The 14,535-nt window shown below is 39.3% G+C and overlaps 1 protein-coding gene across 1 annotated transcript in view; it reads left to right on the forward strand.

Moving 5' to 3' along the window:
• Nucleotides 1-13,129: 13,129 nt before the first annotated feature.
• The window catches only part of AQP9 (aquaporin 9), a 64,205-nt gene continuing 62,799 nt past the window's right edge, over nt 13,130-14,535 (forward strand). Inside the window, exon 1 of the mRNA XM_027840846.1 lies at nt 13,130-13,629. Within this exon, the coding sequence (XP_027696647.1) occupies nt 13,525-13,629 (105 nt within the window). The 5' untranslated portion in view covers nt 13,130-13,524. The remainder of the gene's footprint in view (nt 13,630-14,535) is intronic.

Consider the following 14,535-nt stretch of genomic DNA (forward strand, 5'->3'; position numbering starts at 1 on the left):
GCTTATTGAATAGGGGAATAACATAGTCAGGTCTGTGTTTTAGGAATATCACTTTGCCAGCTGTGTGATTAGATTGAAAAAGGGAGCGGCTTAAGGTATGGAAACCAATTAGGAGACTAGCCAAGTCTAGCCAAGAAGAATGAGGCCCTGAACTCTGCAGGTGTCTAAATGGAGAGAAAAGGACGAATACAAGAGATTCTGTGTAGGTAGAGGTGACAAAGCTTGGCAGGTGAGAGACTATGTGGGATGAGAGAAACTATAGAGTCAAAAATGACTCTGAGTGTAATTGGCAGCAATGAGTGGTGATATGTTCTCAATGTCTCCTGAATAGAAATTCCTTTGATGGCACTCCCAGGCTCTATTAGCTACAAACAGGTGTGCCAATAAATCTTTTAAAGTCTATGGTGTATTGTCATGAAATCTACCCATAACCTAAAAGAAATCAGCAAGGAACTAAAGAAAAGTAGAGGACAGACCATATAACATTAAAATCAGATAGTTGGCAAGCCAAAATGTCTTCTTTGTTTCTGGGTAACTTTTTTTTAAAAAAAAATAGTTTTCCTAATTACACAACAAGACAATTTTTAGTATTCATTTTTACAAGTTTTTGAGTTTCAAAATTTTCTGCCTCCCTCCCCTCCCCTCTTCCAAACATGGTAGGCAATTTGATATAGGTTATACATGTGCTATCGTGTAAAATAAATTTCCATATTAGTCACAGTTGTGAAGGAAGAAACAGATCAAAAGGAAAAAAACACAAAAAATAAAGTGGCAAAAATGATCTGCATTCAGAGTCCATCAGTTTTTATCTGGATATGGATAGCATTTTCCTTCCTGAGTCCTTTGTACTTGTCTTGGATCATTGTGTTGCTGAGAAGTGCTGAATCATTCATAACTGATCATCACACAATGTTGCTGATGCTGTGTACAATGTTTTCTTGGTTCTGCTCATTTCATTTTGCATCAGTTCCTACAAGTCTTTCCAAGTTTTTCTGAAATCTTCTTGTTTATTCTTTCTTATTGCGCAATAGTGTAAGGGACAAGGTATCATGCTCCCACAATTTAAGATAACTTTTGACATCTTACAACATCAGCAAAGAAGTTACATTGTTTTAACAAGCTTGCAAAATCTTGCAACAACAGGAAAACAGAGGAAAAGAGCAGTCAATGAGAAAGACCCTAGTCTCTGAAAATAGACTCCAAAGTTCCTGCTTTTCAGTACAGAGGGCAGAACCAGTTTCAACCGACCCTAAGTAGGACAAAGGGCACAGGCTTCTTGAACTGCACTTCCTTAACTAGCTAATATAATATTATGAATCATGGGTTGTATGACAAGGCATGTCAAGGGGACATGGGATGAGTGGACATGTAAGATTGTAACTCGGAAAGGAATGGACCAATCTGGGCCTAGAAGGAAGGAGCTGCAGAGTTCTAACAGTATAAAGCTGCTTCTCACTTCTGTGTCTGGCGCACCATCTTCCAAGGGTTGTGCCCAGTTCTGAATAATAATAAATGATTCTTCACTCACTCTGAACTTAGTTTTGTTTTTGACTAGAAGGTTGAGGGTCTCTAAGGCCTCATTTCTAACAATAGTATCCCATTATATTCATATACCACAGCTTGTGCAACCATTCTCCAATTTTTGGGCATTCCTTCAATTTCCAATATTTTTCCACCACGAAAAGGGCTGCTACAAATATTTTTGCATATGTAGGTCCTTTTCCTTTTTTATGATTACTTTTAGATATAGACCAAGTAGTGGTATTGCTGGATCAAAAGGTATTCACAGGGGCAGCTAGGTGGCATAGTGGATAGAGTACCAGCCCTGAAGTCAGGAGGACCTGAGTTCAAATGTGGCCTCAGACCAAACACTTGACACTTATTAGCTGTGTGACCCTGGGCAAATCACTTAACCCCAATTGCCTAAAAAAAGAAAAAAAAGGTATGCATACTTTGGTTGCCCTTTGGGCATAGTTCCAAATTGCTCTACAGAATGACTGGATTAGTTCACAACTCCACCAATAGTTCATTAGTGTCCCAATTTTCTCACATCCTCTCCAACATTTATCATTTTCCTTTTTTTTTTTGTCATATTAGCCAATCTGATAGGTGTGAGGTGGTACCTCAGAGTTGTTTTAATTTGCATTTTCTCTAATCAAAAGTGATTTAGAGCACTTCTTCAGATATCTATAGATACTTTTGACTTCTTCATCTGAAAACTGCTTGTTCATATCCTTTGACCATTTATCAACTGGGGAATGGTTATATTCTTATAAATTTGGCTTAGTTCTCTATGTAGTTGAGAAATGAGGTCTTTATCAGAGACATATGCTATAAAAATTGTTTCCCAGCTTTCTGCCTTCCTTCTAATCTTGGTTGCATTAGTTTTGTTTGTACAAAAGCTTTTTAATATAATCAAAATTATCTATTTTACATTTTGTAATGCTTTTTATCACTTGTTTGGTAATGAATCCTTCTCTTCCCCATAGATCTGACAGGTAGACTGTCCCTTGCTCTTCTAATTTACTTACGGTGTCACACTTTATATTTAAATCATGCACCCATTTTGACCTTATCTTGGTACACAATGTGAGATGTTGGTCTATACCTACTTTGCCTCCTATTGTTTTGTTTTGTTTTTTCAGTTTTCCCAGCAGTTTTTGTCAAATAGTGAGTTCTTGTCCGAAAGGCTGGGGTCTTTGGGTTTATCAAACACTAGGTTACTATAGTCATTGACTATTGTGTCTTGTGTGCCTCATCTATTCCACTGATCCACCACTCTATTTCTCAGCCAGTACCAGATAGTTTTGATGATTACTGCTTTATAATATAGTTTGAGATCTGGTATAGCTAGTCTACCTTCCTTTGTATTTTTTTTTTCATTAATTCCCTTGATATTCTTGACCTTTTGTTCTTCTGGATAAAGTTTGTTGTAATTTTTTCTAGATCTGTCAAATAATTTTTTGGTAGTTTGATTGGTACGGTACTTATGAATAAATAAATTAGTTTAGGCAGAATTCTCATTTTTATTATATTGACTCAGCATGAGCAATTGATATTTTTCCAATTGTTTAGATATGACTTTGTGTGAAAAGTGTTTTGTAATTGTGTTCATATAGTTACTGGGTTTGTCTTGGCAGGTAGACTCCCAAGTATTTTATATAGTTCACAGTTACTTCAGCTGAAGAATAACAGAATCTGTTCTAGCCCCTTACCTTTACTCTGTGTGTCTCTCTGCTTCAAGTATATTTCTTGTAAACAACATATTATAGGATTCTTGTTTTTGATCCACTCTGTTATCCACTTCTGTTTTATGGGAGAGTTTATTCCATTCACATTCACAGTTATGATTACTGTGTATTCCCTCTATTTTATTTTTCCTCTCTCTCCTTTCACTCTTTCCCTCCTTACTAGTGTTTTGCTTCTGTCTACTGCCTCCCCCAATTTGCCCTCCCTTCTGTCAGTCCCCCCTTTACTTAATCTTCTCCCCTTCTACTTCCATTTTGGGTAAGATAGATTTCTATATTCAACTGATTGTGTATATTATTCCCTTTTCAAACCAATACTGATGAGAGTTTCGAGCGATGCCCACTGTCCACCCTTCCATCTTCCCCTTCACTGTAATAGGTCTTTCATGCATCCTCATGTGAAATAATTTATCCCATTTTACCTCTCCCTGCCTTCTGCACTCAGTGTATTGCTGTTTCTCACCTTTAATTTTTTTATGTTGTTCCCTCAAATTCACCTTATACTCATACCCTCTGTCTGGGTATATCCCTTCTAGCTGTACTACTAGTAATACAATTTTTAAGAATTACATCTTTCTATGTCAAGATATAAACAGTTTAACTCTATCGAATCCCTTGTGTTTTATTTTCCCTTTTTACTTGTTTATGCTTCTCTTGGATCTTGATATTAAAGATACATTTGTGGCTTAATACTGGTCTTCTTATGAAAACTTGAAATCCTTCTATTTCATTGAATGACCACCTTTTCCCTTCATGTATTATGCCTAATTGTGCCATAATTCTTGGTTGTAGTTGTAGCTCCTTGGCCTTGTTTTTGCTTGACAATACTAATTTATTATAAAGAAGGTTGTACTGGAGAGGGGTAAATCATTGGGGAAGTAACAAATAGATAAATAATAATAGAACATCTACAAAATTGAAAAGGCAGAAAAGAAAACAATGGGAAGTACTTGAAAGTTTTTGAATTGACAACAGACAGGATGAAGGGGTGCGTGGGGTGTTAAGGGAAGACTGCTACCTCTGGTGAGAGGGCTGCCAAGCTCTTTCTCAAGGCTGCTTTTACCTTTGATGTCCACTGGCTACTCAAGTCTCACCTGTGGCACCAAGAAGCTACAGCATATGCAGCAAGCACACCTTGGTAAAAACCATTTCAGCAGATGGGCTAAACCAGATTGAGGGTAACCAACTAGCCTTAAGTTCATCAGTGAGTTAGGGGGCATGTCTACCCCAAGCATGTGAAGACTTCCCTGACAGATAGGCAAATATGAACAACTTGTTTCAATGGACCATGAAGGCAGTGGAAACAGGTACTGTGGAATGCTTACAGCTTGGTCACACATCGAAGATGCCAACGTCAATAACTGTATCCTGAGCTACTGCCAGTCATCTTGACTTTTATCTTGACACTGGACTCTGATGATTCTGGAAGAGAGAGTGAGGCTGACAGCTTCGAGCAATTTTGGCTCACCTAAATCCAATTTATGCATGAGTCAAAAGACATCACCCATACCATTTTACCATTTTTACCTACCTTGAAGTCCATGACAATGGGCAAATGACAAAGCAGCAGGTACAGATACACTGGGAACTGTAGTCATAACCATACACACAGGCAGCCCAGGCCATAGGGTGATCTTCTTACTGGATTGAAGCAGCAGTGGGATTTGACAGACCCCTGGGTGTTTGAGCAGCCTTTTTTAAGGACCACACAGTTCACCTTCTACCATGAGGAAAGGGCTAGAAAAAGTGCCCTGAAAATTGTTTGCTTCACCTAACCTAATCTTAGCCTGCTTACTGCTTCAGGCAGGGATCCTTTTTTTTTTTTTTGCAGCCAAAAACAAGGCTTATTAAAGATTCGTCATATTAGCTAGACTCTTAAGGAATCTGAGCACCTATGGGCTATTGGCTAGATTCTAAGAATCAGAGCATCTTAATGGAGACAAGATGGACCTTATATACAGAAAGACTGTGGGAGGGATCTAGGAGAGGCCAAGTAGTCCATGAGGCAATAGAGTTACCAAGGGTGGTAAGTGGCCTGGGGCCATAGAGAGGCAAGACAACGGATGGGAGATTGGGTGTAACCACAATGAAATGCCAGTTGATGGGGTTATAGCCTCATGGGGAAGCCAGAGATTTGGCCATGTAGGAAAGTCCAGGGGCCCAGATCTCAACCCCATCATTCCCACCTCAAACAAATGGGACCCAAATTCTTTTGAAGTAAGGGGCGAAGGTCTTAGCTTCTGAAACTGCTTCCTGCTGGCAAGGGGCATAGAGCTGTCCCTGCCTCAAAGGGGTCCCTATTTGGAAGTGTATCTGTGAATTCCCTCAGTGCTAGGGAACTGGGGAAAACTGCAGTTGCTTTTTGGTTCCCTAAGGCTTACTTACTACCTTCCCTCTATGCCCCTGAATTCTGCTTCATGGAGGTTACTGGGAAAAGTTAGAACACCTGAAAATATCTTGGCACATTCTGGAGGTTTTGTGATTGATCATTAAGGAGTTTTGAAACACCTGTACAACCTGGTCACTCCTTTACCTTGAGTCAAGAGGGTATCTGTTAACCTCTCTCATAGGAGAAGAGAGTTTCACCCTTTACCCCTCACTTTTGATTTCACCCTCCCCCACCTGGGAAAGGAAGGAGTGGGGAGGGGCAGCAACTGCAGCATGGGCCCCCCTGGCAATGGCTTTGGGCTCTGGGGCAACCTTTACCTGGAAGCATCACCCAAGTTCAGTACATCCTGCTCAAGGTAAAGAAGCTGGCCTCTGAACTTGGATAAGCATGCTCTTTTAAATTTGTAGTTTTAACTGTTAATGATGAGATGTCGATTCTCTGTGTAAAGTAATTTGCAAGTGCATTTAACAAAACTGAAGTCACCTGGTTGGTAATGGGTTTGTTTCAAGTTTCAAATTGGTGAACTTTCTGCATCAGTTATGTCAAGCAACTTTTCATAATTTGGTTACTGCTGAAATAATTTAGCTTATTGTTGGTTATTGTTTTAATGTGTAAACTAGCCAAAAACCTTGTTTGGGTTTTATATAAAAATCTCTAATGATTGACTTTTTACACCAGGACAAATTTAAGTTTGAGATGTAAATCCTGGAAAAAGTTTTTCCTAAACTGTGATTAGTAAAAATTGCTGTTTGAGGTAAAAGCTCATGGGATTTTATTTTAAGTTGTCTGATGGGTCATAATCCATCCATAAGCAATAATCCACCATCTTGAGAGAAATGCCACAAGCTACTCAGAGAATGTGATACTGGTGGGAAGTCAGCATTGGGAAAAGCTGAGAGGACAAGTTGCTTGACATAACTGGTTGCCCCAGAGCCCAAAGCCATTGCCAGGGGGGCCCATGCTGCAGTTGCTGCCCCTCCCCACTCCTTCCTTTCCCAGGTGGGGGAGGGTGAAATCAAAAGTGAGGGGTAAAGGGTGAAACTCTCTTCTCCTATGAGAGAGGTTAACAGATACCCTCTTGACTCAAGGTAAAGGAGTGACCAGGTTGTACAGGTGTTTCAAAACTCCTTAATGATCAATCACAAAACCTCCAGAATGTGCCAAGATATTTTCAGGTGTTCTAACTTTTCCCAGTAACCTCCATGAAGCAGAATTCAGGGGCATAGAGGGAAGGTAGTAAGTAAGCCTTAGGGAACCAAAAAGCAACTGCAGTTTTCCCCAATTCCCTAGCACTGAGGGAATTCACAGATACACTTCCAAATAGGGTGTCGATCCTCATCCTCTATGCTGCAGAAGATGTACATAGGTCCATGGCCTTGAACTGAGCCAGTGGACTGATAGCCTGAGAGCCTCAGGCCGAGTGCAAGACAGCCTCGTAACTGTCTGCCTGAAAAGCACCTCCAAGCCTTGGTGCTTAGAGAGTGACCCCAACTGCAGAGCAAGAAAGGGAGGGAGAGGAGGCTTACATACCTTCCAGTCTTGGCTGGAGAAGAACTTGGGGTTAGGCAGTTTCCCCGTACGGGTCACCAAAATGATGCAGTTTCGGGGTTCAGGGGTGCTGGGACCCCAAAATCACAACACGCGGGTCCTACCCAAAAGAATTCGACTCAAGCCTTCTTTCAGCCAAAGACAAGGTTTATTAGAACATTGTCATATTGGGCAGACTCTTAAGGTGTCTGAACATGGGTAAGCAGTGGCTAGATTATAAGAATCTGACCAGTGGCTAGATTTCAGGAATCTGAGCAATGGCTAGATTATAAGAATCTAAGCCTTGGCTAGATTTTAAGAATCTAAGCAATGGCTAGATTTTAAGAATTACAGCCAGCAGGCAGGGATCCTACCCTGTCATCAAAGCACAAAAAAAAAAATGGACAAAACTTTTGTGAAGTTTATTCCACTCACCATTGGTACATGGAATGTCCCCACAATTACAGACAACAAGAAATTCAATAGATCTGAAAGACAAACAGCTCTTGTTGCTTGAGAACTCAGAAGGTATGCACCCTAAAGTGGCTCCTAAACAGTGCTTTGAAAGAATCTAGGGATTCTGGAAGACAGAACGGAGACATTCATCCATCTGTTCATCCATCCATCCATCTATCCATTCATCAGCAAGCTTTTATTAGTTATCTATTATTTTCAAGAATAGAAAGACAAAAGTGAGATAGTCCCTGCCTTCATGGAGCTTACATTCTATCCATCTCCTCTTTTCCATTCCCATAGTCACTACTGCAGTTCAAGCCATTGTGCCAGGAATTCAACCATAGTGTGGTACTTGGGCGTTTCCTGCTTACCAGGTATTTATACTTTCATATGCCTTATTACTATTTCTGTGGCTCCACTGGGGTGAAATTTCTACGTATGGCCCTACCTCATTACCTTTGCTTGTACTGTTCCAATAGCATATTAGTTGATCTCCCCATTTTTAATATCTTCTCCTATTCAGTCCATTCTACACACTACTACCAAAACAATCTCCCTAAATCACAAGCCGGATCATGCCTTTCCCCTGTTTCAAAACTGGGATGTTGTCTCATGAATCACAGGATAAAGCACAAACTTCTCACACAAGGATATACAAGGTTTTCCATGAGTTAATGCCAAGCTGCCTTTCTAGTTTTATTTCCCTCTGTGCAATGAAAAGATAACAATAATAGCTAACTTTTATACTGTACTTACTAGGTCTGCATTCAGAGAACCAGAGATCATATCCTGGCTCTGCCACTCACTGCCTTTAGGACCTTTCACCTCCTAGGGTCTCAGCTTCCTCATCTATAAAAGAAGGTGGTTGGCCTAAATGAGCTTCCTTCCATCTCTAAATCCACAATTCTCTGACCCTTTGATCTAGCTAAACTGGAATATTTGCTGTTTCCCAAACAAACCTAGTTATTAGTACACTTAATAATAATAATAATAATAACATGAATAATAATGAAAATTGCTGATATAGATAGCACCTACAATCAGCCAGACACTGTACAAAGCACTTTAATATTATCTCATTTGATCCTCATAACAATCCTGAGAGCAGGTACTATTTTTTTTCCCATTTTACACATAAAGAAACTGAGACAACCTGAGGTTAAGTGACTTGCCAGGCATAACATGGCTAGTAAGTGTCTGAACCTGGATTTGAATTCAAGTCTTTTGCCTCAACCTACTGCTCTATCCAATATCTAGCTGCCTCCAGTCATCTTATATTAATCTTGTATACATTATGTATATACTTTTATATATGCATGTTGTCTTTCTCAGACACTTTCTAGCTATGTGACCCTAGTCAAGTCTTTGGGAATCTGTTTGCCTCAGTTTCTTCAACTGTAAAATGGGGATAATAATAGCACCTACCTCATAGGGTTGTGGTAAGAATCAAATGAGATTTTTGTAAAGCACTTAGTACGGTGCCTGGCACGTGGAGATGTGGTTTAGATGCGGTCTAGAGGTTAGGGGTTCTGGAATCCCAAAATCACAACACCCGGGTCCTGCCCAAAAGAATTCGACCCAAGCCTTCTTGCAGCCAAAAACAAGGTTTATTGAAGATTTACCATATTAGCTAGACTCTTAAGGAATCTGAGCTTCTGTGGGCTCTTGGTTGATTCTAAGAACCAGAGCACCTTAATGGAGACAAGATGGACCTTATATACAGAAAGACTATGGGAGGGATCTAGGAGTGGCCAAGTAGTCTATGAGGTAATAGAATTCCAGGGACCTAGACCACATGGCCAAGGGAGAATGGAGAAATGACCTGGGGCCATAGGGAGGTCCACAATGAAAGGCCAGTTAATGGGATTATAGCCCCAAGGGAATGTCAGAGATTTGGCCACTGGGAAAGTCCAGGGTTTTTCCTTTCTGGGGCGGAGATCCCAACCCCATCAATGGTAGGTAAGGCATTTGTTCCCTTTCATCCTTTTCCCCTTCCTCTTCTACCCCTACTCCATTGAAGTAAGTTCTTTGAGAAAAGGGACTGTTTCATTTCTGTCTTTGTATCCCCAGGACTTTTCAGTGGATCCAATAGTAAGCATAGTAAGCATTAGATATGGGCAGCTAGGTGGTACAGTGGATAGAGTGCCAGGAAGACTCACCTTCCTGAGTTCAAATCTGACCTCAGACACTTACTAGGGGTGTGAACCTGGGCAAGTCACTTAATCCCGTTTGCCTCAGTTTCCTCATCTATAAAATGAGCTGGAGAAAGAAATGGCAAACCACTCAAGTATCTTTTCCAAGAAAACCCCAAAATTGGGTCAAGAAGGGTTGGAAACAACTGAAAAACAACTAAACAATACCTATTGTTTCATTGATTGATGTTTGACTACACTCTTTTTGTAAGGGAACAGCTTTACTATTCTTTTCAATTCCAAATTTTCTTTCTCCCTTTACCCCACCCCCACTTATGGAGGCCGCAAAACAAATTTCTACATTAGCCACGTTGTCGAAGGGAGCCAGAGAAAGCAATAAAAATAAAGTGAAAAAAGAAGTTTATAATTTCACTCTCAAGATGAATGGCATTTTTTCATCTTGAATCCTTTGGAATTGTCATGGTTCATTGTATTGATCAGAGTAGCTAAGTCTTTCATAGTTGATTATCTTTACAATGTTGTTAGTGTATACAATATTCTCCTGGTTCTGCTTACATCACTTTGTATCAGCTCATATGTCTTCCCAGGTTTTTTATGAAATCACCTTCTCCATTTCTTAAAGCACAGTAGTATTCCCTCACAATCATGACTTGTTCAGTCATTGTCCAATTAATGGGCATCCCTTCAGTTTCCCATTCTTTGCCACCACAAAAAAAGAGCTGCTATAGATATTTTTGTATATATGGGTCCTTTTCCTTTTCATTTGACCTCTTTGGGATACAGACCTAGTAGTGGTATTGCTGGGTCAAAGCACATGCAGAGTCTGGGGTTGGTTTGTTTGTTTGTTTGTTTTAGCCCTTTAGGCAAGGAACTCTTTACTTGAAATCTTGCTCATCCTTCAAGGTTAGACTCAATACCCACATCTTCCATGAAACTTGCCATGATTGCCATTAGCTAGAAGTAACCTTTCCCTCTATTTACTCCTATTGTCTCTTCATATTTCTCCTATTTCTGCATCTTATTATAGACATTTTCATATATATCAAACTTCCTTCATTCTTCTGTGGCCTTCCTTAGAAACTCTGTCAAATGTTATTGTTCGGTCTTTTTTTCAGTCATATCTGACTCTTCATGACCCCATTTGGCGTTTTCTTAGCAAAGATATTGGAGTGGTTTGCCATTTCTTTTTCTGGCTCATTTTACAGATGAAGAATTATGGCAAACAGGTTTAAGTGACTTGCCCAGGGTCACATAGCTAGGAAGTATCTGAGGCCAGATTTGAACTCAGGAAAATAAGTCTTCCTGACTTCAGGCCCAGCACTCAATCCACTGTGCAACCTAGCCACCCACTCTGTCAACTAACTATGCCTTTGTAATTCACCTTCTTCTTCTTCATCTAGTGCAGTGAATTTATATGTAAGTTTCCTATGTGTGTCAAATGAATGAATACATGTATAAATACAGAAATATAAGGTTAAGAGTTGAAAGATATCTAACTACTAACCTTTCAGTGATGAGTTAGCAAAGTAAAAAGGATTGTTAGGGGCAGCTAGGTGGTTTAGTGGGTAGAGCTCTGGCCTTGGAGTCAGGAGTACCTGAGTTCAAAAATGGCCTCAGACACTTTACACTATCTGTATGACCCTAGGCAAGTCACTTAACCTCAACCGCCTCACCAAAAAGCAAAAGAAAACAAACCAAAAAAAAAAAAAAAAAGATTACTATGGGCCAGTGGGGAAAGGCATCATGTATATGTAAACATCACCACCATTCCTTTCCTATCATGAGCTTGTGCTTTTTTTGTGATTGGTTTCAAAGTTTAGGTGATTTTGTTTAGGTGGATAGGATGATGAAAACAAGAAAGGAGGGAAAAAATAAGTATTTTTATAGCATCAGCTATGTGCCAAGCACTGTGCTAAGTGCTTTCGTTTTTTTTTTTTTTACAAATATTAGCTTACAAACAATAAGGTGAGGTAGGTGTTATTATTATACTCATTTTACAGTTGAAGAAACAGGCAAACAGAGGTTAAGTGACTTGCCCAGATTAATTCAGCTAATAAGCGTCTGAGGCCATATTTGAACTCAGGTCTTCCTGATTCCACGTCTAGTATCAAATGCCCTAGGCCATACTGGCTCACTAAATTATGATATACAGAACAGACTGTAGGAAGTATTTGTTGCACTAGATCATTATTCAGAAGACTTCCTTGGAAGCAGAGGAACAGTCCATTGTTTCTATGGACTATTCATGAATTTTCTCTCCTCCATTACTAGCATTTTTCTTCCTACTTGCCTACTTCCTTGGAAGGAAATGACTGATGACCTCCTGCAGAGTTAGGACAGGGCATGGAAGGGGGCCAGCAACTGCTGAGAGGGTTGAGAAGCCAATTTTAATACTAGGTCCCATGGTTTTAGAAAGCTTTTGATACAGCTCAGGTAGGAGTGGATTCTATTTCTTTAACTCCATATAAGTTTGGAAACAAAGTCTTTGGTACTTGACATGACAAGGAGTGAGTTCTAAATAATGGTCTGCCAGTTAATTTCGCTGTGTCCAACAAAGATAATTGGACTTCATTCTTAACAAACGGCTAACTTTTCTGAATTGTTAACAAGTAGACCACATTCATCCTTTGTTTCCTTCCCTGTATTTTTTTCACTTAAACATAATTCTTCAGGCTCAGTAAGCAGCTATCACTATAGAAATCTAGACTGTAACAATCTAGTCCCTTCTTATTGGGCCCAAATGCTGTTTTGTAAATGGAAAGGATGTCAGAAAAACTTATGTTTTTAACTGGAATATTCTTTCAAGAGAAAATTTAATGGATCTGACAATACCAAGAGATCTCAAGATATTGCCTACCTAACTTATCTCAGATATTTCTCTGGTATATCAGTTCCTGTGGGCTCACTACCTAAACTTGGGCAAGGTAAATCCTTCGAGATTTTGTGTTTGTTGTTTTTTTAATTTTATTTTTTTCCTCTCTGAGTTTCTCCATCTGTAAACTGGATTAGATGATCCTGGCCAATCTCAGTCAAGTTCATGAAAGTGATTGAATTAATGTTCGAAGAAGAGAAAAAAAAAAAAAAGAACCAAAAACTTATAGATGTTCAGATCCACATGTTTTTTCCAACGTATGTTGTCTAGGTTCAACCAAAAAGGAATGTTTTAGACATGTATACTTTGGATTTCATGATTCCAAGCCTCACCCCAGCCACTTACATCAGAACAGAAAAAATTGGAAAGGCAGTCATTGTGTAACATGTAAATCTCCTCTGGACTCAAGCCCGTAGGCGGTGGTTTGGCAAGACATCCAGCATAACATCTCTTCTCTCATCTCCTGGAAAAAAAAAAAAAAGACAGCAAAAAATTACCTTGAAAATAAAGGTAATGATTAATCCATCAGGCTCAAAAGGAATTAGTTTTGAGAACTGAGGTTCCAATTTGCGAATATAAACAAACAGCTGAAAATAGGGGATGAAAGCCTCACCAGATGAAGTATTAGGTCACACCGAGTTGCTGGGTCCATGTTTGTACAGTAGGAGAATTCTGTCGGCTGTCTCTGTGAATCTGTAAGCAGATGTCAAAATCTCCAGGTTCCATGTGTCAGTGAAGTCATAAAAGTCCAACTGCTACAAGGATCATCCATTCTAACCTTAACTGAGGAGTATTAACTGAACTGAAGAGTGTCACCGGAACTCTGACTGACAAGCATTACCTACTCTTTCCAGGATTTGTGTCTGCAAGATTTAGGATATGGACAGGATAAAGGCCAAAAAAACCTTCAAAGAGAAAATCATCCTGAAGAACTCGTTGGCCAAAGAAGCGATTGGAGAATTCCTGGGGACATTCACGTTGGTTGTAAGTGTAATCTGATTTGTCTTTATTTTCTAATTCAAGAATGCTTCTGATCTGTATGTTTCTTTTTTTCCTCCCCTCTGGCTAGAACATAGCTATAACGCAAGGGTCTCTTTCATATTGCTATAAGAAAACACCGTATTACAGCTATCCAATTATTATTTATTAACCTATGTTTTCAGTGCAAAGTACTATATTTTCTCAACACAGCCTGACAGGAAAGTTTTAGTGCCTTGTTAATAATGATAATAACAATAATCATTTCTACATCACTTCAATGTTTGCCCGGGGCTTTAAACATATTATTTCATTTGATCTCCACATGAATGATTTAACTAGGATGATCTAGACTGGTTTCTGTAGTAAAAAGCAGCCACTTGAAATAGTTCTGGATAATCAATAAACAGGTAATATCTTCCAATATCTGCAATATTCTATCATAGTTAAGCAAAGCCTTGGCAACAATTGTATTTGACAGATCAATGGCTAGATAATGAAGGCACAATGCAGTAAGTAGAAATAGAACAGGATACTAGATATTGTGTTCAGGTAACTATTTTCCTTTCAATCGCCAAAGTCTTTTTTTTCCTTCTTCTTTTTTTTGGACTTGGGCTCTCTTACCTAAGAATTATTACTTCAATGGTTCCCTGCATCCCATACCTGAGATTAATTTCTAAGAATCTTCAGTTTATTAATCTGAATAATTTCTTAACCTTAAGGGGCCTGAGTGAATATTGGAGGAATGTTCTGAAAATCCACCACCTTCTGAAAAAAATCACCTTAATGTAGGGTTTTTAACAGCAAGTACAAACAACCCCTAGTTCTTATTCAAAAGGAATTTATTTAACTTCTTTCAGGCTTTGAAAGAGCCTTCTGTGAGACCTGTATATTATCCTTTGATATCAACTC

The sequence above is a fragment of the Vombatus ursinus genome, unplaced genomic scaffold, assembly GCF_900497805.2.
Source record: "Vombatus ursinus unplaced genomic scaffold, bare-nosed wombat genome assembly UNPS02014848.1, whole genome shotgun sequence".
Classification (NCBI taxonomy): Eukaryota; Metazoa; Chordata; class Mammalia; order Diprotodontia; family Vombatidae; genus Vombatus; species Vombatus ursinus.